Source organism: Carcharhinus amblyrhynchos, chromosome 17 (assembly GCF_965287045.1).
Source record: "Carcharhinus amblyrhynchos chromosome 17, sCarAmb.v2.hapA, whole genome shotgun sequence".
NCBI lineage: Eukaryota > Metazoa > Chordata > Chondrichthyes > Carcharhiniformes > Carcharhinidae > Carcharhinus > Carcharhinus amblyrhynchos.
In genome coordinates this window covers 53,865,985-53,891,270 of record NC_137340.1, presented here as the reverse complement: position 1 = coordinate 53,891,270, position 25,286 = coordinate 53,865,985, and the positions used below count along the sequence as shown (strand labels likewise).

The 25,286-nt window shown below is 44.3% G+C and overlaps 1 protein-coding gene across 1 annotated transcript in view; it reads left to right on the top strand.

Moving 5' to 3' along the window:
• The window catches only part of prom2 (prominin 2), a 79,872-nt gene extending 57,181 nt beyond the window's left edge, over window positions 1–22,691 (top strand). Inside the window, exons 15-24 of the mRNA XM_080205972.1 lie at window positions 2,030–2,176; window positions 3,412–3,483; window positions 5,970–6,059; window positions 7,404–7,457; window positions 8,685–8,765; window positions 10,064–10,132; window positions 12,184–12,273; window positions 12,964–13,086; window positions 19,991–20,014; window positions 22,197–22,691. Of these exons, the coding sequence (XP_080062098.1) occupies window positions 2,030–2,176; window positions 3,412–3,483; window positions 5,970–6,059; window positions 7,404–7,457; window positions 8,685–8,765; window positions 10,064–10,132; window positions 12,184–12,273; window positions 12,964–13,080 (720 nt within the window). The 3' untranslated portion in view covers window positions 13,081–13,086; window positions 19,991–20,014; window positions 22,197–22,691. The remainder of the gene's footprint in view (window positions 1–2,029; window positions 2,177–3,411; window positions 3,484–5,969; window positions 6,060–7,403; window positions 7,458–8,684; window positions 8,766–10,063; window positions 10,133–12,183; window positions 12,274–12,963; window positions 13,087–19,990; window positions 20,015–22,196) is intronic.
• The last annotated feature ends 2,595 nt before the right edge of the window (window positions 22,692–25,286 follow it).

Genomic DNA, 25,286 nt, shown 5'->3' with positions numbered 1-25,286 from the left:
TACTTTTTTAAATTCATTTATGGGACATGATTGTCACTGGCTGGTCAGCATTTATTGCCCATCTGGAGTTGCCCTTGAGAAGGTGGTGGTGAGCTGCCTTCTTGAATTGCTGCAGACCATGTTCTGTGGGTTGTCTGTGTGGAGTTTGCACATTCTCCTGCATGGGTTTCCTCTGGGTGCTCCAGCTTCCTCCTACTGTCCAAAGATGTGTGGGTTAGATCGATTGGCCATCCTAAAGTTGCCCCTTAGTGTCCTGAGATGCGTAGGCTAGAGGGATTAGTGGGTAAATATGTAGGAATATGGGGGTAGGGACAGGGTAGGATTGTGGTCGGTGCAGACTTGATGGGCCCAATGGCCTCTTTCTGCACTGTAGGGTTTCTATGATCCTATGACCCACAGTGCCGTTAGGGAGGGAATGCCAGGATTTTGACCCAGCGACAGGAAAGGAATGGCAATACATTGCCAAGACAGGATACTGTGGCTTGGAGGGGAACTTGCAGATAGTGGTGTTCCCATCTTACTGCTGCCCTCTTCCTTCTAAATGGAAGTGGTTGTGTGTTTGGAAGGTCTGTCTAAGGATCTTTGGTGAATTGCTGCAGTGCATCTTGTACTTAGTACACATTGCTGCTGATGAGCATCGGCGGGGCAATGACTGAGTCTGGGCTTTGTTACTGGAGGGGGAGCTACCCTTTGAACATATGAATATGGGAAGTAGCAAGAGGAGACCATTCGGCCCCTTCAGCCTCCTCTGTCATTCAAACCAATCATGGCTGATTTTCTGCCTCAGTTCCATTTTCTTGTCCACTCCCATATCCCCGATTCCCTGAGAGACCAAAAATCTGTTTATCCCAGTCTCAAACATATTCAGCAATGAAGCCTCCACAACCTTCTGCAGGCTGCATAAACCCTCTACCTATATTTAAAGTGTCCCAGCAGGCATTGGATAGGATGGCTGCTTGAAATAGCGAATGAACCAGGAGATGGTAGTTTCTGTGTGGCGTTGATTAATCACAGATACAGATCCATTAGGGTCAGATTCAGCAGGCCGGGGCCCTTGTTCCTGGTTGCCGGGGCCCTTGTTCCTGGTTGCCGGGTCCTTGTTTCTGTCTAGTTTAGGGCTGGGATGGTTTTCTGGGCCTGAATTGGAAGTTGCCAATGTGAGCAGCCAGCATTCCTGATGTCATGTCGAATGCAGGGTGATGATGCCAAGAGGGGTTCACAGCATCATCACTCCCACATCATGATATTACACTGGGTGGATGCACCTCACTGCTGGCAGCCCATCAATCACGAGGCCAATCGAGCCAATTAAAGGATCAATGCACTGCCATTTTAGAAACATAGAAACTAGAGTAGGCCATTCGGTCCTTCTAGCCTGCACTGCCATTCATTTTGATCATGGCTGATCATCAAATTCAATATCCTGATCCCTCTCTTCCCTCCATATGCCTTGATCTCTTTAGCCCCAAGAGCTATATTTAATTTCTTCTTGAAATCACATAACGTTTTGGCCTCAACTACTTTCTGTGGGAGTGAATTCCACACATTCACCAACCATTCACCACATTTGTGTGGAGAAATTTCTCCTCACCTCAGTTCTAAAACTGAGAGGCCAGTGGATGTCTATTGTTGACACACGGGAAAAAGGGACAGGCAGGGGGTACACATTGTTCATTTCCTACAATCAGGGCAGGATATAAGGCTGAGGAGGAATGGAGGAGCAAGGAGAAATGGAGGAATGAGAATTCTTTGTTCAGCCATTAGCTCTATTCTCTCTCCACAGAGACTGTCAGACCCGCTGAGATTTTGCAGCATTTTCTGTTTTTGTTTGATTTAGATTGGACTGTCGGAGGGGGGATTAAATGTGTGGGGAGATTCCATGATAGAGGACATGTATGGGCTTTGGGCCTACATCCAACATATCGAATTACTTTCTTCCATGATGATTTCACTTTTATTGAAGTTCAATAACTCACCCAGCAATGTGAAGTAAAATAAAAAAATTAAATGTTGTTTTAATTTTTTGCAGTATACAGGGAACATTGCCAATGAATTTGATAGGCTGAATATCAATTTATCGGAGATTGTATTACTAAATGACAAGGGCAAAAAGATTGTGAATGACTTGCCGAAGACTGGGATCAATGATCTAAATTTTACAAGCATCTCGAAGCAGGTAAGTTCTCTCTTGATGGATTGGCTTTTGTTGCTGAACTAGTCATCTGAGGAATACGTAGATCATCAGTTTAAATCTCAGCATGGGCAGTTTGAGAATTTGAATTCAAACATACAAGTTATGGAAATGGAAAATGAAAAGAAGTGATCATGAAGTTGGCAAATTGTCATCTCAATCTAACTGACTAATGCCCAATTTACAGAGGCTTTAGTTATTTTGGCATAGTGGGAGAAACATTGAGGAAATATATTTTAACTTGTACATATAATTAATATATCATAACTTCAGGTTGGATTCCAGCTGTGCTCATCTATAGAGTCATAGAGATATACAGCACGGAAACAGGCCCTTCAGCCCAACTTGTCCATGCTGACTCGGTTTCCTAAACTAAACTAGTCCTATTTGCCTGCGTTTGGCCCATATCTCTTTAAACCTTTCCCCTCCATGTGCCTGTCCAAATGTATTTTAAATGTTGCTATTGTACCTGCCTCCATCACCTCCCCTGGAAGCTCATTCCACACATACACCACGTTCTCTGTGAAAAAGTTGCTCCTCGGGTCCCTTTTTTAAATCTTTCCCCTCTCACCTTTAAACCTGTGCCCTCTAGTTTTAGACTCCCTTACACTGCAGAAAAGACCTTGACTATTCACCTTAACTGTGCCCCTCACAATTTTACAAACCTGTATAAGGTCACCTCCCATCATCCTACACTCCAGGGGGAAAACTCCCAGCCTCTCCAGCCCCATCTTATAAATCAAATCTTGTACTCCTGGTAACAACCTTGTGAATCTTTTTTGTGCTTCCAGTTTAATAACATTCTTTCTATAGCAGGGTGACCAGAATTGTTTAGTACTCCAAATGTGGCCTTACCAATATTTTGTACAGTTGTAATCCAATGTCCCAACTCCTGTACGTTATGATCTGACTGATGAAGGCAAGTGTAGCAAATGCCTTCGTCACCACCATGTCTACCTGTGACGCCACTTTCAAGGAACTATGTACCTCTGTGTCAGCCCTGCCCTAGTTTGTCTTATCAAAATACACCACCTCGCATTTATCTGAATTAAACTCCATCTGCCATTCCTCGGCCCACCGGCCCAGTTGATCAAGATCCCATTGTAACCTTAGATAATCTTCACTGTCTTCTACACCAATTTTAGTGTCATCCACAAACTTGCTAACCATGCCTCCTATATTCTCATTCAAATCATTAATATAATGTTGCTATTTTTCAGTTGAGAATGCCAATAATTCAGGGAGAACTGCTTTACACCGCAGAGAAACTAGAAAATCTCTCAAAGGAAGTGGTAAGACCATCAACAATCAACACGGGTCAGAAACATGAGCAGCACATCTTTCTGTCCTCTTTTCAATTACGTATCATTTCGGCAACTTTTATTTTAATCAGTGTGTTAGTACTGGAGATTGGAACGTGTACTGAGATTCCAATTCTAACTATTCCAGTGCTCCCACATGGGACGGATACAGATTTTGGGCAGCATGATGACACAGTAGTTAGCACTGCTGCCTCACAGCACCAGGGACCCGGATTCAAATCCAGCCTCTGTCTGTGTTAAGTTTGTGCGTCCTGCCCGTGTCTGTGAGTTTCCTCTGGGTGCTCCAGTTTCCTCTCATAGTCCAAAGGTTAGTTGGTTGGCCATGCTGAATTGCCCCTTAGTGTCAGGGGGACTAGCTAGGGTAAATATGTGGGGGTTACAGGGATAGGGTCTGGGTGGGATTGTTGTTGGTGCAGGCTCGATGGACCGAATGGCCTCCATCTATACTGTAGGGATTCTATGAATACCTTGAGAAAATCCACAAAGAATATTCCCACAGAATATTTTCACAGAATGATATCTCCAGAGAATATCCTGATAAAATTTCCCCACAGAATAATACCTCCACAGATTATCTCCCACTGAATTACCCCATTTCACATTCCCACAGAGTACGCCTAGAATGCACCCACAAATAACGACATAATTTCTTTTCTGACTCGATACCGGTTCAGCTCTTACACCAGAGAGCTGAGCACCAAAGCCAGACTGCCTTTCCCGATGTATTACTGAGGGAGTGTAGCAGCGTCAGCTTTCGTTAAATCGAACCCCTGTCTGTCTTCTCACTTGGATGTGGGGTTTACTAGTTTGAAGAAGAGCAGGGGAGTTCTCCTTGATGCTTTGGCCAATATCCCTCAATCGACATCACAAAGAACAGGTCACCTCGTCATCATCACAATGCAGGTTGTGGGATCCTGCTGTGCACAAACCAGCTGTTGTTTCTCCCATATTGCAAAGGGGTGACTACTCTTCAGAAAGTACTCAATTGTCTGTAATACTTCTTGACACATGAAGAGATTGTTATAATGCTAGAAAAAGGCAAATCTTATCTTTTTTTTGCCTTATATTTGTATTCATGAAGTATCCCAGATATATATAATCCCCAAATGGGACTGTTTAATTTACGAATCCATCATCAATTGGTCTGTTTGTCAAACATTCTGGAGTAACATCAGCCACAAAGCACAGCACAGCAAAATACAATGAAACCGGTGATCCATAGCAGGCAGTGCCACAGGGCAACTGCCAGGAAACGGCATTAACATGAAGTAAAATGATGTGAAATATCTCCATCCCAGGATTGAAATTATCATTTATAACTTAAAGAGCTGTGGAAAGGGGAGTGTAGAATTCTGCTTGTCAATATGCAATCTCTCAGGCTCGATGTGAGAAGCAGCAGCCATGTGGCAATTCAGTCATTCCCCACCCCCCCAACAGCCCCCACTGCTGCAAGCAGCGACACATTGAGCTGCATTTCACTGCTATCCTCCTACATCCCCCAGCAGAGTTGGTGGGATGCAGGGTGAGCCTGCCCACACTACAGCTGGCTACGCTACTGTCTTAACTGGCTGAGGGCAGGTGTTTTGACCTATATTGAGAGGGTGTCCCACCTTCGTAGATACTGATCAGTTGGATAGTTCGCAGTTCACAACCCCAACAGTTTAAAATTGGAGCAGAGTAGGTTGGGGTCAGGCAGGTCAGGGGGTTGGGCAGGTCAGCAGGTGGATAGGTCAATGGCAGGCAGGTCAGGGGTGGCAGATGGGGCAGGGAGTCAGGGGCAGGGAGGTCAGGGGGCAGGCAGGTTAGAGATTGGGCAGCAAGTTGGGGACAGGCAGGTTGAGGTCAGGCAGGTCAGGAGCAGGCAGGTCAGAGGGTGGGCAGGTCAGGGTGGGAAGATCGGTGGGGGGGGTGCAGTTGGGGGTTAGGAATGTCAGGGGCTGGTAAGTTGATGAGGGGTGAGCAGGTAGGGTTGGGGCAGGGCACAAGCTGCATTTTACAAGCCCCCCTCACTCTCCCCTCTGTTCCACACCACCGTCTTCAAACCCATTGTCCAGGTACATAAAATCCAGCCTGTAGTGTGACCAATAATGGCAACACGGAGCTGAGCTATGAGATGTAGGAAAAAAATGACGAAATTTCTTGGGATATTTGTTAGCAGTGTATATGTGGAGATAGCCGTGTATATGGTACAGTCAATTGTACCAAATCATTAGCTGTGATTGAAGAGCCACCAGCCCCTTCAAACAGCTGCTCCAGCAATTCCCACATCCTGAGAGTGTGTGAGATTGTATCAAACCCAGGCTGTACCTGACCAGGAAGTGTTTGATCGGGAAAATGGGATTTATGTGAAAACATCTCATTCCCAATGCTAATGAGTGCTCACTCTTATGAAGTCAAACTTCATCACGTAACTGTCACCAGATACTCTGTTCACACACATGTCCATTGTATTACAGTCGGATCCAACCAAAACTAATCTAGGCAGAGATGCAGCAAACCTGAAGGAATTGAACAATTGGGTCCAGGACAACATGGTGCCAAACATTGTAAGTGTTAATGCTGGATGTGTGCACATATTTACATCACAATCATAGCACAGTTACTTCAACATGGGAAACCTGTCTCAGACTGGATTGCTTAGACAGAAAAACAGATGGTGCAGGGGTTAGCACTGTTGCCTCACAGTGCCAGGAATCTGGGTTCAGTTCCAACTTTGGGTGACAGTGTGGAGTTTGCACATTCTCCCTGTATCTGCATGGGTTTCTTCCAGGTGCTCCCATTTCATCCCACACTCCAAAGATGTGCGGGTAGGTTGATTGGCCTTGTTAAATTGCTCCTTAGTGTCAGGGGGATTAGCAGGGTAAACATGTGAGGTTAAGGAGATGGGGCCTGGGTGGGATTGTTGTCAGTGTAGGCTTGATGGGCTGATTGGCCTCCTTCTACACTGTAAGGATTCTATGCTTATTAGACTCAAGAGGCCCATACTTATCTGTGCACTGCCGTATTAAACCCTATAATTCAATTCAAATTTGTTATGACGTATGCTAATCAGGCTCACGCCCTTCCTGGTGTGAACTTGATCATGTCATCAGAAGGGAGTGGAGAAGATCCCAAACCGAAATCTCACAGGTGCAAATGTCATTTTGGGTCTCTCAGGAGATGTAGCAGCTGTTATGGGATTTGTGCCCGTGGCTCGGGTAGATGCTGAATCACGGCCTGTAGCTCCAGACCACAACATGCCCATAAAAGTCCATGTTGCCATAGCAACTTGGCATCCTTGTCTGACCTATACTACCTTCACCCACCCTTCAGTACATCCAAAACATTAACACCTCTTTTCTCTCTATATGTATTTAAATTCTGATTTCTGATGCTTGAATTATACTGGTTTTTATTTATAAAAAATGCCTTTTGAACCTGTTTACATAGAATTTGCAGCACAGAAACATTTGGCCCCACTCGTCTGTGCTCCACACAAGGCTGCTCCTAACTTATTTCATCTCACTTCATTAACATATCCTATATCTTTCGCCCTCACTTCATTCTCTGGCTTCTATGGATCTATTCATCTCAACCACTCCCCTTGGAAGTGAGTTCCATAATCTCACACTCAATAATGTCCGCTTCATTCTCCTTCCTAAATTAACTTGCTCCATAAATGTACTGGTAGCCAGTGGGCCATGGTGAGAATGCAGTTACTCTTATAGTCCCAGGCGGTGAGAAAGATAGGAGATGATATGACTGATGTTTATGAATTCTAGGACTGGATAACAATGAGCAGCTGTTTCACTTTATCCAAAACATCTATACCAGGGCAGAAATTCTCTCTCATATGTTAGAAAGGGAAAGTGATGGATTTTGTTGACTGTGTTTGATTTTTGGTTTAACAGGAAAATTTGAAAGAAAACATTGAGAATCTTCAGGCAAAGACTTCACAGATTGAGGTGCACAATTTGTTCGAAACCATTTCTGTGGCTGCTTTACAGATGTTGCTTCTTGGTCTAACTCCTGTTCTCTGATAGCTCTAGGCCAGAGCTGTCAATCAATGAAATGCGTGGTTTGAGATGATCAGACATGAGTGGATGCTGAGCTGAATCATCAAACTGCAACATCACATGGGTGATCTGGATTTCATTCTTAGACACCCAACGATATTGTTAAATTACATAATCACAAGATGTTTAAAGGACATAATTCAGCCCATTCATCAATCCAGACAGCCCTAGCCCTGACATTTCAAATGTTTGTTAAAGGATTCCAGGATCCCCCAGGCAGATACTTCCACATATTGATCAACTTTTATATCAAGAGGAATCTCCTGATAAAAATGCCAATATTTCACCTTTTATCCCATTCCTATATCGAAATTTAGTTTGCAGTAATTTCCCAAGCATGTCTTTAATGTAGAGGTCATGCGCTGGTCATGTAGTGTCCGTGCCTCATGTTCATTTCCACCCAGAACATGACAGTCGAGGAAGGTGCATTCATAATGTGGCCAAACAGATATCAATTTATAAAGCCTTCTAACAGTCGCCAATGGCAGGCAGTAAGAGTGGGAGAAATTCCTGGTCAGCCATGTGGTGGAAATAAGTTGCAGCTTCTACCTCATTATCCACAGCTCCAGGTTACAACATGCATCTAAAAGTGTATGTTGTCACAACAACTCAGGCTCTTATAACTATTCCTGGCACTGCCGCCACAGCTGGATGGCCTCAGTCAACAGAATTGGACAGAGTTCGCGAGGGCTGATCTAACCAGAGCTCTAAATAATTGGAATTCATTTCCCTATTTCCAGTGGTGAGGCCACTCTGAATCATTGAGATCATATTGTTGTTCTTAGAACATTATATATTTATGCACACTTGTTATATCCAATGTGACTGTTATACACTGTGACTATTACACGCTGTTACTGTGTTACACACTGTAACTGTTGCATGGTGTTACTGTGTTACACTGTGACTGTGTTACACACTGTTACTATGTTACACACTGTGACTGTTACATGCTGTTACTGTGTTACACACTGACTGTAACACATTGTGACAGTGTTTCACGCTGTGACAGTGTTTCACGCTGTGACAGTGTTATACAATCAGTGTGTTACATGCTGTGATGTTGTTACACACTGTGACTGTTTATCCTAACTGTATTTCAACCCATTCTTCCAGGTAAATGTGAATGCTACTTTATCGAATGTGACTTCTGCACAGACATTTCTCCAGACAAAAGCTTCCAATATAATTAAAAATGTGAGTATCCCACAAGCATTTGTGTCAAATTCCATAAAAACTCCTATTTACTCAATGTTTCTACAGAATGTAGATTAATGTTTCCGAATGTACGATTCAGCCTAGGCACAATCCGTGGATTGGCCTCAGATGTGATCTTTGCTGAGGTGGAGAAGGTGGTGCTGTGTAATGCTCATTGGAGTATTAATCCAGAGGCCCAGATGAACTGTCTCATGAACCCGGGTTCAAATCCCACCACACCAGCTGGTGGAATTTAAATTTGATAAATAAATCTGGAATATAAAGCTAGTCTCAGTGATGGTGACCATGAACCTCTCATTGCCTGTCATAAAAATCTATTTGGTTCGTTAATGTCCTTTAGGGAAGGAAATCCGCTGTCCTTATAGTCTGGTTTACGTGTGACTCCAGAGCCACAACAATGTGGTTAATTCTCAACTACCCTCTGAAATGTCCATGCAAGAACTCAGATCAAAGACAAAGAGGGATTGACAATAAACGCTGCTAGATAGCAACATCCACATTCCATGAAAAAGTAAAACAAAGCTTGGATCTTAAGTTTAATATCTGGACAACAATTTAGGAGGAATGGTAAATAGGAAAACTTGAACTTATCTGTGGACTGAGATCCAAAGGTGAACATGCACCACCTGTCTCACGCTGCACCGCCTGTCTCACGCTGCACCATCTATTATAGACAGTGGGGCCTTCATTCCCTACATCCAGATTGGATTTGAACCTTGTTCCTGGAGGTGAAAGGGCAATGTTAAATTTTATTTATTAGTCACAAGTAAGTTTACATTAACATTGCAATGAAGTTACTGTGAAAATGTTTGACTGAACTGAGATCTTGAGCCTTTCTTCTCTCAGTGTGATCCAGGTTCTCAGTTCCCAGTGGGATTTGAACTTTGTTAAACTCTCTGCTCCAAAAGGAAGTTTCCAAATAGCGGGAGTAAGTCCTCAAACCATCACTTCATTGTCCAGCTGTGAGTGCTGAAGATGACACTCAACCCCAGTTAGTACAAGCGAGATCCTGAGCTCCCCATTTTCCACTTCCCTGCGTTGGTGGTACTGAGGCCAACTGTAACCCTGCTTTAGATACGCTGACTCAGCATGGATTGCAGGTGGATTCCTGGTCTGACACACGGTATTATTGGATCTGGGAACTTGCAGTTCTTGTGTTCAGTACCAGAGATCATGATGTGTTGACCACATTGTAAAGGCATTAATAAATGTTGCACCACTGAAATGTCCTTTATAACAAAATAAATGTGAAACTGCCAAACTTTTCACCATGACAGGAAACCAAAGCTTTTCTGGATTGTCAACTTGCTATTTTCGATTCCTATGTCAGTTGGACCAAGACAATGGTAAGCGAACATCATCATAAAATCTACCTTCAAGTTCAGAAATACATGGCACTGTGTGACTGATATTAACTCTGACGGGAACAGTAAGTAGTCTCACAACACCAGGTTAAAGTCCAACAGGTTTATTTGGTAGAACAAGCTTTCAGAGTGTCACTCCTTCAGGTGAGTGAGAAGTTGTGTTCACAAACAGGACATACATAGACGCAAACTCAATTTACAAGATAATCGTTGGAATGCGAGTCTTTACAGGTAATCAAGTCTTAAAGGTACAGACATTGTGAATGGAGAGGGGGTTAAGCACAGGTTAAAGAGGTGTGTATTGTCTCCAGCCAAGATAGTTAGTGAGATTTTGCAACCCCAGGCCAATTGTGGGGTTACAGATAGTGTGACATGAACCCACGATCCCAGTTTGAGGCTGTCGTCACATGTGCAAATCTCGGCTATCAGTTTCTGCTCAGCGAATCTGTGTTGTGAAGGCTGCCTCGGAGAACATTTACCCGAAGATCAGAGCTGAATGTCCATGACTGCTGAAGTGTTCCCCAACAGGAAGAGAACACGCCTCTTGTTTGATTGTTGAGCATCTGCATGGTCTCCCCAGTGTACCATGCCTTGGGACATCCTTTCCTGTACCATATCAGGTAGACAATGTTGGCTGAGTCACAAGACTATGTGGATGGTATTCTCACATGAGATGATGGCATCCATGTTGATGATCCGGCATGTCTTGCAGAGGTTGCTGTGGCAGGGTTGTGTGGTGTCGTGGTCACTGTTCTCCTGAAGGCTGGGTAGTTTGCTGTGGACAATGGTCTATTTGAGTTGTACGGTTGTTTGAAGGCAAGAAGTGGAGGGGTGGGGATGGCCTCGGTGAGATGTTCATCTTCATTAATGACATGTTGAAGGCTCCAGAGAAGGTGTCATAGCTTCTCTGCTCTGGGGAAGTACTGGATGACGAAGGGTACTCTGTCCGCCATGTCCCGTGTTTATCTTCTGAGGAGGTTGGTGCAGTTTTTCACTGTGGCGTGTCAGAACTGTCAATCGATGAGTTGAGTGCCATATCCTGTTCTTATGAGGGCTTCTTTCAGTGTCTGGAGGTGTCTGTTGCGATCTCCCTCATTTGAGCGGATCCTGTGCATACAGAGGGCTTGTCCATAGGGGATGGCTTCTTTAACGTGTTTCAGGTGGAAGCTGGAGAAGTGGAGCATTGTGAGGTTATCTGTGGGCTTGTGGTACAGTGAGGTGCTGAGGTGACCGTCCTTGATGGAGATGCATGGGTCCAAGAATGCAACCGATTCGGGAGAGTAGTCTATGGTGAGTCTGATGGTGGGATGGAACTTGTTGATGTCATCATATAGTTGTTTCAGTGATTGTTCACCATGAGTCCAAAGGAAGAAAATGTCATCGATGTGTTTAGTGTACAGCATCAGTTGAAAGTCCTGTGTGGTGAAGAGGTCTTGTTCAAACCTGTGCGTGAAATGTTGGCATATTGAGGTGCGAACTTGGTCCCCACGGCTGTTCTTTGTGTCTGGATGAAGAACTGGTTATTGAAGGTGAAGACGCTGTGATCCAGGATGAAGTGGATGAGCTGTAGAATTGCATTGAGGTTGAAAATTGAGTAAATTGAGTTTGTGTCTATATATGTCCTGTTTGTGTACACAACCCTTCACTCACCTAAAGGAGTGACACTCCAAAAGCTTGTGCTACCAAATAAACCCGTTGGACTTTAATCTGGTGTTGTGAGACTACTTACTGTGTTCACCCCAGTCCAACACTGGCATCTCCACATCTGACAGGAAATTAGGGGAGCAAATTAAAGAGTACAGATATCTATAGTGTGTAAATTCCACAGAGACTGATATGTGTCTGGGAGTGAGTTCTACATAAATCGTGTGAATTCTCTGCCCTGTTGGTTTTATTTGGGGAGGGTTGCGGGTTTTGTTTGAGGAGCATTGTAGGTTTTGTTTGAGGAGCATTGTAGGTTTTGTTTGAGGAGAGTTGATTGTTGAGACTCAGTTGATTCTTGTTTGCTCAGTAGAAGATGGTTTATTTTCCAGATTACGGAGGATCTTGCTCGGTGCCGACCAGTCGCTGAAGCTGTCAATGGTGCTGAAACAATCGCCTGCGCTTATCTTCTGGACTCATTGGTAAGAAGAATAACAGGATAGGGAGAAGACAGCAGGAAGGAAAGGAGGGGCAGAATTTGGGGGGGGGGGAAGGGCTGGATTGGGTGGAGAGGCAGGAGGGGGACAGGGGCATAATTGGGAGGAAGCAGGGATAGGAAGGAGAGGGCAGGAGAGGGAAGAGAATGCAGAAGAGGAAGGGAGAGGGAGGAGCAGGTGGGGGGCCAGGAGAGGGAGGAGGGGGCAGGAGAGGGAGGAGCAGGTGGGGGGCCAGGAGAGGGAGGAGGGGGCAGGAGAGGGAGAGTGGCAGGAGAGGGAGGAGGGGGTAGGATAGGGAGGAGGGTACCAGATAGGGAGTAGACGTCAGGATTGGGAGGGGGACCTGCCCTGTTCCTGTTCGAGGAGGACGATGGTGTAGAGGGCAGAGGGAGTGGCGCCGGAATGGGATTTGGGTTTGCGTCGAGGGTGGTATGACCTATGAGAGTCAGGTTCAACTCTCGCATTGAATGAAAATGTGCCAATCTCTTCCCTCTTGTGGCTCTTGACTTATTCTGGTCACTTACTGCTGGCATCAAACACTCTCGGATCAAATAGATCAAGAACTGGATATGGAATAAAGTCCTGATGTAAAACTCACACCATGTTTTGCATTGTGTAATTGAAGTTCCACTAAAATCGAGGGGAGCATTAACAATATCTATCTGCTTCTCACAGAATGCTTTCTGGTTTAGCATGGGCTGGAGCACTATATTCCTGATTCCGAGCATCATATTTGCGGTGAAGCTGGCCAAATTCTATCGACGTATGACAACTTCAGACGTGTATGAGTAAGTAAAGGTGAATCAGGAAACTGAAAGATCTTATATTTATTCAAACCCTTTCCCTCTGTCTGAATGATACTTATAGCCAATGAAGTACTTTGGAAGTGTCACAACAAAAACATAAGCAATAGGGGCAGGGGAAGGCCATCTGGCTCCTTGAGCCTGTTCTGCCATTCAGTAAGATCATGGCTGATCTTTTCATGGACTCAGCGTCACTTATCCGCCTGCTTACCATAACCCTTAATTCCTTTACAGTTCAAAAATGTATCTATCTTTGCCTTAAAAACATTCAATGAGGGAGCCTCAACTGCTTCACTGGGCAGGGAATTCCACAGATTCACAACCCTTTGTGTGAAGAAGCTCCTCCTCAACTCAGTCCTAAATCTGCTCCCCCTTATTTTGAGGCCATGCCCCCTAGTTCTAGTTTCACCTGCCAATGAAAACAACTTCCCTGCTTCTATCTTATCTATTCCCTTCATAATCTTGTACATTTCCATAAGATCTCCCCTCAATTACCTGCTGTACCTGCAAACCGATTCCTTGAGATTCCTGCACAAGGACACCCAGGTCCCTCTGCACAGCAGCATGCTGCAATTTTTTACCATTTAAATAATAGTCCATTTTGCTGTTATTCCTACCAAAATGGATGACCTCACATTTACCAACATTGTACTCCATCTGTCTGACTCTTGCCCAATCACTTAGATTATCCATATCCCTTTGCAGACTTTCAGCATCTTCTGCACACTTTGCTCTGCCACTCATTTTAGTGTTAGCTGTGAGTTTTGATACACTACACTTGGTCCCCAACTCCAAAACATCTATGTTAATCCTAAACAATTGCAATCCCAACACTGATTCCTGATGAAAACCACTAGTCACTAATGGCCAACCAGAAAAACACCCATTTAGAACAAAGAACAATACAGCACAAGAACGGGCCCTTCAGCCCTCCAAACCTGCATTGAACATGTGTTCCTAACTAGACCATCCGTTTGTATCCCTCTATTCCCAGTCTGTTTGTGTAGCTATCTAGATAAGTCTTAAATGATCCTAGTGTGTTTGCCTCAACCACCTTGCTTGGTAATGCATTCCAGGCCCCCACCACCCTCTGTGTAAAATATGTCCCCCACATATCTGTATTGAACCTTGCCCCCCTTATCTTGAACCTGTGGACCCTTGTATTTGTCATTTCCTAACTCAGAAAAAGCTTCCAACTGTTCATCCTATTTATGCCCTCCATAATTTTATAAACTTCTATTAGGTTGTCCCTCAACATCTGTCTTTCCAGGGAGAACAACCCTAGTTTACTGAATTTCACCTCATAGCTAAGACCCACCATACCAGGCAACATCCTGGTAAACCTTTTCTGCACTCTCTCCAAAACCTCCACGTCCTTCTGGTAGTGTGGCGACCAGAACTGGACGCAGTATTCCAAATATGGCCTACCCAATGTTCTATATAACTGCAACATCATATGCCAACTTTTATACACTATGCCCCGTCCGATAAAGGCAAGCATGCCATATGCCTTCTTCACCACCTATTCCACCTGTGTTGCTACTTTTAAGGATCTGTGGACTTGCACACCTAGATCCCTCTGTGTGTCTATACTCCTGATGGTTCTGCCATTTATTGTATAACCCCCCACTGCATTAGATCTACCAAAATGCATCACTTCGCATTTATCTGGATTAAATTCCATCTGCCATTTCTCTGCCCAATTTTCCAGCCTATCCAGATCCTGCTGTATTCTCTGACAATGTTCATCACTATTCGCAACTCCAGCAATCTTTGTCGTCCGCAAATTTACCCCCATTCTTTGCTTTCTGTTAGGCTAATACATTGCCCATAATACTGTGTACCTTTATCATATGTAGCAGTCTTTGATGTGGCACCTTGTCAAATGCCTTCTGGAAATCCAGATACACCACATCCACAGGTTCTCCATTGTCCACTGAACGTGTAATGTTCTCAAAGAATTCCACCAAATTAGTCAAACATGACCTTCCCTTCATGAACCCATGCTGCATCTTACCAATGGGATAATTTATATCCGGATATTTCTTCCTTGACGATACATTCAAGCATTTTGGCTCATACAGAAGTTAAGCTAACCGGCCGAGAGTTACCCATCCTTTGTCTGCCTCCTTTTTTAAACATTGGCGTCACATTTGCCATTTTCCAATCTGCAGGACCACCCCAGAATCCAGTGAATTTTGGTAAATTACCACTGGAGCATTTGCTATTTCTCCCACCATCTCTTTTAGTACCCTGGGATGCATTCCATCATAGAGTCATAGAGGTTTACAGCATGGAAACAGGCCCTTCGGCCCAACTTGTCCATGCCGCCCTATTTTTTTAAAACCCCAAAGCAAATCCCAATTGCCTGCATTTGGCCCACATCCCTCTATACCCATCATACCCATGTTACTACCAAAATGCTTTTTAAAGATAAAATTGTACTCAGCTCTACTACTACCTCTGGCAGCTTATTCCAAACACTCACCACCCTCTGTGTGAAAAATTGCCCCTATGGACACTTTTGTATCTCTCCCTTCTCACCTTAAACCTATGCCCTCTAGTTTTAGACTCCCCTATCTTTGGGGAAAGATATTGACTATTGACCTTGTCTATGTCCCTCGTTATTTTATAGACCTCTGTGAGGTCACCCCTCAGCCACCTACGCTCCAGAGAGAAAAGTCCCAGTCTATTCAGCCTCTCCTTAGAACTCAATCCATCAAGTCCCGGTAGCATCCTAGTAAATCTTTTCTGCACTCTTTCTAGTCTAATAATATCCTTTCTATAATAGGGTGACCATAATTGCACACAGTATTCCAAGTGTGGCCTTACCAAAGTCTTGTACAGCTTCAACAAGATATCCCAACTCTTGTATTCAATGTTTTGACTGATGAAACCAAGCATGCCGAATGCCTTCTTCCCCACTCTGTCACCTGTGACTCCACTTTCAAGCAGCTATGAACATGTACCTCTAGATCTCTTTGTTCTGTAATTCTCCCCAGTGCCGTACCATTAACTGAGTAAATCCTGCCCTGGTTTAATCTATCAAAATGCATCACCTCACATTTGTCTAAATGAAACTCCATCTGCCATTTGTCAGCCCACTGGCCCAATTGCTCAAGATCCCATTGCAATTGGAGATAACTTTCTTCACTGTCCACTATGCCACCAATCTTGGTGTCATCTGCAAACTTACTAACCATGCCCCCTATATTCTCATCCAAATCATTAATATAGTGGGCCCAGCACTGATCCCTGAGACACACTGTTTGTCACAGGCCTCCAGTTTGAAAAACAACTCGGAGTTGAGGGGGTTGAGCTATGAGGAGAGGCTGAATAAACTGGGCTTGTACTCGTTAGAGTTTAGAAGAATGAGGGGAGATCTCATTGAGACATATAAGATGATGAATGGGATGGATAGGATAGAGGTGGAAAGACTCTTCCCGCTCAAAAAAGACAGTAGGACTAGGGGGCACAGCCTCAAGATAAAAGGGGGGCGGTTTAGAACAGAGTTGAGGAGGAACTTCTTCACTCAAAGGGTGGTGAATCTCTGGAATTCTCTGCCCATTGAAGTGGTGGAGGCTGCCTCGCTAAATATTTTTAAGACGCGGGTTGATGGGTTTTTGATAGGAGAGGGGATTAAGGGTTATGGGGAGAGGGCGGGAAAGTGGAACTGAGCAGCGACAGATCAGCCATGATCTTATTGAATGGCGGGGCAGGCTCGAAGGGCTGGATGGCCTACTCCTGCTCCTATTTCTTATGTTCTGTCAAGAACAGTAAGAAGTTTGACAACACCAGGTTTAAGTCCAACCAATTTATTTGATAGTAAATTCACAAGCTTTTGGGGTTTGCCCCAACGCTGGCATCTCCACATTCTATCAAGAAGCCAATTTTGTATCCATTTAGATACCTCATCCTGGATCCTGTGAGATTTAACTTTGTTCGACAACCTACCATTCGGTAGTTTGGTAGGTTCAGGAGACTTGTCTACCTTTAGCCCCATTAACTTGCCTAATACCACCTCTTTCATGATAATCCCTTGGTATCCTTAGAGTGCAAAAATCTATGGCTCTCAGTCTTGAATATACGCAGTGATTAACAATATCATCTGTGGAGGAAGAATTCCAAAGCTTCACAAGATGCTAAGTGAAGAAATTTATTTCTTTTATTCATTTGAGGGACATGGGCATCGCTGGCTGGCTAGCATTTATTGCCCGTCTCTAGTTGCCCTTGAGAAGGTGATAGTGAACTACCTTTTTGAATCGCTGCAGTCCATGTTCTGTGGGTTGACGCAAAATGCTGTTAGGGAGGGAATTCCAGGATTTTGACCCAGCAACTTGTGAAGGAACAGTGATATATTTCCAAGTCAAGATGATGAATGCCTTGGAGGGCAACCTGCAGGTGGTGGTGTTCTCAAGTATCTGCTGCCCTTATTCTTCTTAATGAAAATGGTCGTGGGTTTGGAAGGTGCTGTCTATGGATCTTTGGTGACTTGCTGTAATGTCTCTTGTAGATAGTACACACTGCTGCTACTGAGCATCGGTGGTGGAGGGATTGAATGTTTGTGGATGTGGTGCCAATCAAGTGGGCTGCTTTGTCCTGGATAGTGTCAAGCTTCTTTGGTATTGTTGGAGCTCACTCATCATCTCAGTCCAAACTGATTGACTCTTTATCCTTGGACTATGAGTGGGATCTTCCCAGTTCCAGGCAGTTGGTATGAAGTTTAGATCAGGAGTAAACTTAGGGATTCAGGTTGGGAGAGCAACATGTTCCAATCTTTGGACAATCTTGCCAGAGGTGGGTAAAAAATAGGAACGTCTGCCTGCCAGACAGGTAATCATAAATGACCCAATGAGTAGGTTAACGAGGATGGTAAGGACTCCATTGTGATCTCTTCAGCATCAGAGCGACCTCCTGAGTGCCAAAGCCCACAGCTCCTTGGAGGCAGCCTGCTGTGGTAGGTCAGGTGACCATGGGATCTGATCATTCATCCCTATTGATGGTGATATGTGGGCAGGAAAGGCTGCTTCCTGTGACTTAAACAATTCTTCAGGAGGAACCTCCCCCCATTCTGACAGGCTTACCCTCTTCATCCCACATTAGTCTCTAATTTTATAAATATTTCTGACAGCTCACCTCACTGGCTGAATAATGCACGTACTTACTGCTGACCCACCCACAGACATTAATTGGGTAGAGCTCTTGGAAGAGGTCAATTAAGAGGCTGTCTCCAGGAAGAGCTTTGGGCAGATAGGGCCCACAGATCTTCAGTAACATGACCTGTACTCATCCACATTGGAAAAACATTTTCAAGGGCAATAAGATTCTGCCCTCTAAGTCTTAGTTCTAGACTCTCCAGCCAGGGGACAGCTTCTGACCATCAACCCTGCAATGTATGGGATATGGCAGTCAATTTGTACACAGCAGGCTCCCATAAACAGCCATGAGGCAAATGATCAGATGTTTTAGTGATGTAGGGAAATTGGTGAAGATTGGTCCCAAGGTTAACTCCTCTGTTCTTCTGCAGAGAGTGGCTGCAGGATCTTTGATGTCACCTGAAGGCAGATAAAGCCTTGGGTTAATTTCTCTCTTGAAAGATGGCACCTCTGGCAGTACAGTACTCCCCCAGTAATGCAATGCGAATGTCGGGCTAGATTATACACCTAAATCCTTGGGAGTGGGATTTGAAGCCTCAAACAATTGGCTTGGAGGAGAGGGTGCCACCCACTGAGTCATGGTTGGCATGTGGCAACATGGGTATTGAGTCCAAGTGCATTTGGAAATGTATTTACTTTTTGAAGGGGTTTCTCATCTTTGATCTCACAGGTGGCAAATGCATGGCCCAGCTTGAGACATTCACATCAGGAGAGGCTGTGCTCAATCCCTGTGCTGCTGTGGGAGTGCCATAGTGTTGCTGCGATGCAGCATTGTCCCTCCAGACTTTTTAGACCCTGCTAGAAAGTCTGAATATCCAAGGCACAGCCTTGTTCACTCTAGAGTCACACATGAAGACAGGCAGCTTGGATGAGATATCCTTAAAGAACAAACAGAAATCTTGGCAGGAAGTCAAAATATTGAGGGGAGGAGGAGCTAGGCCAAAAGGAAGATGTGATGTGGAGATGCTGGTGTTGGACTGGGTTGGGGACAGTGAGAAGTCTCAACACCAGCTTAAAGTCCAACAAGTTTATTTGGAATCACAAGCTTTCGGAGCACTGCTCCTTTATCAGGTGAATGGAGAGGTAGGAAGATGGCTTGCAAAAAAACTGCAAGTAATTTTTCAACCATTGAACTTCAAAGGGGGGAATTTTCCTGCCTCAACTGCCACGGAATCGCAGCAGGTGGTGAGGGATGGACCATTCAAACGTCCACTGACTTTGGGCGGGATTTTCTATTTTGGGGCAAGTGCGGTCAGAAAATCCGCCCTAAGCCTAAATGGTTTAAGTCATTTGCATGGCAGAAAAGTCCGTGTCAAACTATTGGATGATGAAGGAAATCATTCCAACTACAATTTGGATAAATTAAACTGGAATCTTCCAGGATCACGATAACAACAGTTATATTTATTCACCCATCTGAGGGCTTGAATTCTCTGGCCATTCATGCTCTGCTACTGTTGCCAGCAAGGACGGGGAATTTGACAAATCTACCTCTGCCAAAACGGGAATTGGACCCGCTCTGCTGCTGTTACTCCGAATCACACACTGAATATCTGAGCCAATCCTCCCCCAGTGAATGATTCAAAGTTAAATTCTTTGGGAAAAATAGCTTGAAATGCAAATGGAATCTTCCTGAGCCCACCTGTTTCCCTGAAATTATCATTTTTGTTTGGCTTAATGGCCAATAACTGTATTTCTATATGTTGTGTACAACATTCACTCATCTTTTCCTTCTTGTTTCAGGAACAGTTATCCTCAGTTTGAGATGTAAGTATAACAGACCATTGGCTGCAGCTACTGGCCCCTGATGGCCCTTACACTTTTTGGAGCACCCCAAATATCATTGCAATGGGTGGAGTTTGCGACACAGCACAGAGACAGGAAGAGGCTATTCGGCCCCTTGAGATCTGTCCTGTCATGGCTGATTTGTAATACTACTTGTCAATCTCAGCTCCATACCTGTTAATACCCTCGTGCCAAAAGAAATTTATTGATGTTGGTCTTGAAAACTTGAATTGACCTCCAGTTCTTTTCAGACAGAAGGTTCCAGATTTCCATTTCACTTGTGTGAAGAAGTGTTTCATAATTTCACTTCTGAAAGGCCTCACTCCAAGTTTATGTCCCTCAGTTTTGACCCATTGAAGCCAGGTTGCTAATTCCTTTTGGATGTAGCTGGGGCTAGTCGCATGGAGCTGGGGTTTGGGGGGGGCAGAGGGTGGCTGTGTTAGCCTGATCTCCATAACACCAGCCACCCACACACATACCCCCCCCTCCCCCCCGCGCCCTCCAACATACTTTGCTTCTGACATAGGAGAAAGAGACAGAACTACTGGAATGACTGTTGGATGGAATTCTCCCACTGTTCCTGGAAACAAAAAGAGGCCATTGAGAGCAGGGAGGGGGAGCTCACAGGCTCTTTGCAGATAGTTGTTATTCTTAATGGTCAAGTTGTAATTAAGCTAGACCTGGGCCCCACACAGCCCAACAGCCAGCCATTGGCAGCAGCCCCTCCTCTTCCCCACTCCTGCAGCACCAGTGGAATGGGTTTTTAAAAATAATCTGACACCTTCACTTTTATAAATGCTGCCATGCTTTTAAATTGAATTCACATTTTCAAAGTGTTATGGTTAAATTTAAACTCACTTTAGATATTGCTATACTGAGAGGTACCACAGACAGAAAAATACATAAAAAACAGAGGCAGGAGTAGGCCATTCAGCCCATCGAGCTTACTCCGCCATTAATTATGATCATAGCAGATCATTGAATTCAATATCCTGATTTTCCCCCCCCCTTTCCCCCATATTCCTTAATCCCTTTAGCCCCAAGAGCTATATCTAATTTCTTCTTGAAATCAGACAACACTTTTGGCCTCAACTACTTTCTGTGGTAGTGAATTCCACACATTCACACCCTTTGGGAGAAGAAATTTCTCCTCACCTCAGTTCTAAAAGGCTTATCCCTTACCCTCAGACTTTAACCCCTAGTTCTGGGCTCCTAATACAGATTTTGCATTTGTGCATCTAGGCAGAAGTGATTGAGAAAGGCAATATAAATTTAATAGTGCAATTCTAAAGAGTTTACAGGGACAGAGTGACCCGGGAGTGCATGTGCATTGATCTTTAAAGGTGCCAGGACACATTGGGAGCAGGTGTCATAAATAGAGATATTGGCCAGAAGTTTCTGGCTGTTCACACCACTCCATTGTTGCCAGAAATGATGCAAAATTTGGTGCTCAGCCAAATCTCCAGTCACTGCAGCGGGACTGTTGGAGAATCCAGCTCAATAAGTACAAAACCAGGAAGGTTGCACTTAGCCTGTCCCGTTCTGGTCACCATACAGCAAGGATGTGAAAGTTCTTGACAGAGTGCAGGGGAGACTTTCCTGAATGGTTCCAGATACTGAGTGGTGGGGGGGGGGGGGGGGGGGGGGAGGTCTAATCACAAGGTTAGGCTACAGAAGCTGGGGTTGTTCCCCTTGGAGGAAAGGGCATTGAGGGGAAATTTGTTTGAGCTGTACAAGACTATGCCAGAGTTAGATAAGGTAGACTAGGAAATTCTCTTCCCATTGGTTGATAGTACAAAATTAGGCACACAGATTTAAGATTTTGGGCAAGAGATGAAGTGGAGAATGTGAGGAAGGACTTCAATTACACCTGGATCTCACTGCCCATGACAGTGGTGGAAAGAGAAACATTCAACAATTTCAAAAGCTAATTGGATGGCCATTTAAAGAAAACTTGCAGGGCAATGGGATTGAATGGGAGAGTGGGACTGACTGGGCTGCTCCAAGGAAGCCACCATGGACACAAAGGGCTGGATTGCCTCTTCCTGTGCTGTAAATGTCTCTCTGATTGACATCCATAAAATTGTTTATCACATTATCTCAATACTCCAAGGAGCCAGGAGAGGGAAAAGTGTTAAGTAACATTATCTCTGCTTTGATTTAGGAGGTCTCTGCGTGATTGAATCAGCTTCTCAGAAGCCAGAATTTGGGATTTTATCAAGATACTGAAGATTACAACTGTTAATTGACTAGACAATGTGAACAAAAATGAATGGACCAATGACATTAGTGGTAAAAGCAAAATTCTGCAGATGCTGGAATCTGAAACAAAAACAGAAATAGCTGGAAAATCTGACAGCATCTGTGGGGAGGGAATAGAGCCAACGTTTTGCGTCTAGATGACCTTCGTCAGAGCCTCTCTGGTCCAGCTCCAGGTGAGCAGAGCGGTGGGTTTGGGGAAAGGGAATAGTATTGCCCTTGTGTATATTTGGAAAGCCGCCTGTGAGAGGGATGGAGGGCTGTGTAATGGCTGACAAAAGGTCATCTGGATGCGAAACATTGGCTCTATTCTCTCCCCACAGAGCTTCCTTTAGAGCTCAGTATTACCAAAGTGTAGTCAGTAGAAATGACAGTGTATGTAATTCGAATGAGGTTTTGCACAAATCTGCATTAATCTGGTTCCATTCCTAACTAATCAACTGTGGCCTGATCGCTTCCAGCTCCCACCCTGTGTCACCTCTGATATTCCCCAAGGATATATCCTTGACCAACCCCTCTGTTTCTTATCTACAAGCTGTCCCTTTATGAAACCATCCAAAAACACCATGTTAATTCCATATTAACATTCAGCATTACTTCAACAGCAAATCTCTCAAACCTCCAGTACCTCACACTATTTGCCCAACAATTTTTATTTCTTTCATGTGATGTGGGCATCGCTGGCTGGTCCAGCATTTATTGTCTATTCCTAATTGCCTTTGAGAAGGTAGTGGTGAGCTGCCTTCTTGAATTGCTGCAGTCCCTGTAAGGTGGGTACATCCACAATGCTGTTAAGGAGAGATTTCCAGGGTTTTGACCCAGTGACAGTGAAGGAACAGTGACATATTTCCATGACAAGCTGGTGAGTGACTTGCAGGAGAATTTGCAGTTGGTAGTATTCCCATGTGTCTGCTAGTCTTGTCCTTCTAGATGGGGGTGGTCATCATTTAGAAAATGCCGTTGAAGGAGCCAATGATTAGCACTGCTGCCTCACAGCTCCAGGGACCTGGGTTCAATTCCAGCCTTAAGTCACTGTCTGTGTAGAGTTTGCACGTTCTCCCTGTGTCTGCATGGGTTTCCTCCGGGTGCTCCAATTTCTTCCCACAGTCCAGAGGTGTGCGGGTTAGGTTGTTTGGCCATGCTAACTTACCTCTTAGTGTCTGAAGATGTGGATGAATAGGCGGGGTTACAGGGATAGGGCCTTGGTAAGATGTTCTGCCAGAGAGTCAGTGCAGACTCAATGGGCCGAATGGCCTCCTCCTGTAAGGATTCTGAGTTGGTAGCTCTGAACAAACAATACTAAGAACAGATCAAAGCCATTGCCTTCATTCCCCAAACTGTGCACAACCTTGGAGTCCTATTTGACATTGGGTTGAACTTCTAACCCTATATCTTTTCCATCACTGAACCTGACTACTTGAATCTCGGTGTATTTGCCATTCCCAGACTTGGTTATTTGAAAGCTATCCTAATCACCACTTTTCCTGGATTGGGGCTTATTTAAAACCCTGGTGCCTATCGTAATTCATGATAATAACTCACACAACCCATGCCAATGGAGTATACAAGACTATCCAGTGCAGACTCTCTGTGGACGGTGCTTTTTAGTGGATAAGTTTTAATTTAGTTGGTTCTGGGCTCACTTAGTCCAGCAGCCAGCCAATGGCTGGTCCTTCCCCCTCCCCCACCCCAGCAGCACCAATCCACCCATCACCCCTGTGCTGACTGACCTGTGTTGGCTCCTGGTCCAATAACTCTTCAGGTTCAAAGTTCTCGCCTTGATGCTCTATCCATGGCCTCAGCCCCTCAGTATTCTTGTAACCAGTTCTCCGATCTCTGAGTACTCTGGACTTCCTAAATGTTAACCTGAGGCAGCTCCCTGATTTTAATCACTCCATTATTGCTGTAGGTTCAGCTGCCTGGGCCTGAAGCTGTGCAACTCCCTTTCCAAATATCTCCACCTCCCTCGTTCCTCTAAAATCTACCTCTTTGAATAAGCTTTTAATCACTGCCTTAATTACTATCTCTTCTTTGGCTCAATGCCAAGTTTGTTGATCATTTTCCTATGAAACAGTTCAGGACATAGTGTATTTAACATGATTACGAGCATTTATAACTCTGCTAAGTAACATTGTCTTGTGCCAATGACATTGAATAAAATTCTAGATAAATAAAGTTGTACTGTTTTGTTACTATATCTATCTTCTTCTTTCTTATATAAAAAAATACTTTTGTTAATTCTGCCAAAGAGATGGTGTTGCAATGGTTACTTATCTTGCAAGTTATGAAGGAATAGCAGAAACTGGCCCAGGATGCGTTTAACAGATTACTGGAAATAAGGCACTGAGGAACTTCCAAATGATCTCGATAAAACCATGAACAGAGATAGATAAGCACGAGACTCCTTCCAGAAATTTCTCTCTGCGTTTAAGAGACACGTGATCTGATAGAGCTGAGTATATACACTAGCTCTGTTTCCAGAGGCACTTACTACCAACTGGAAAGAGATTCGAGAATTCAGTCACAAACTTGAGTGCCATGATGTCTCAGCGTTTGCACTAACTTCTACCTCCCTGTGAAGAGGTAGAAAATTGCAAAGATTGAAGAAATATCTCCTCATTTCAGTCCTTACCCTGACATTACGGGCAGGATTTTACAGCCTCACCTGTCCTAAAATCGTAAAATCATGCCCGAGGTAAATGGATATTTCCATGCTCCACCCCTCGCTAAAATTAATTAAATTATTTGGAGCAGATTTAGGGCTGAGCTGAGGAGGAACTTCTTCACACAAAGGGTTGTGAATGTATGGAATTCCCTGCCAGTGAAGTAATTGAGCCAGCTCATAGAATGAGTTTAAGACAAGGATAGATACATTTTTGAACAGTAAAGGAATTAAGAAGGCAAATGGAATTTTGTCTTTCATTGCTAGAGGGATGGAGTTTAAAAACAGTGAGGTTATGTTGCAGCTGTATAAGGTGTTGTTGAGGCCACACCT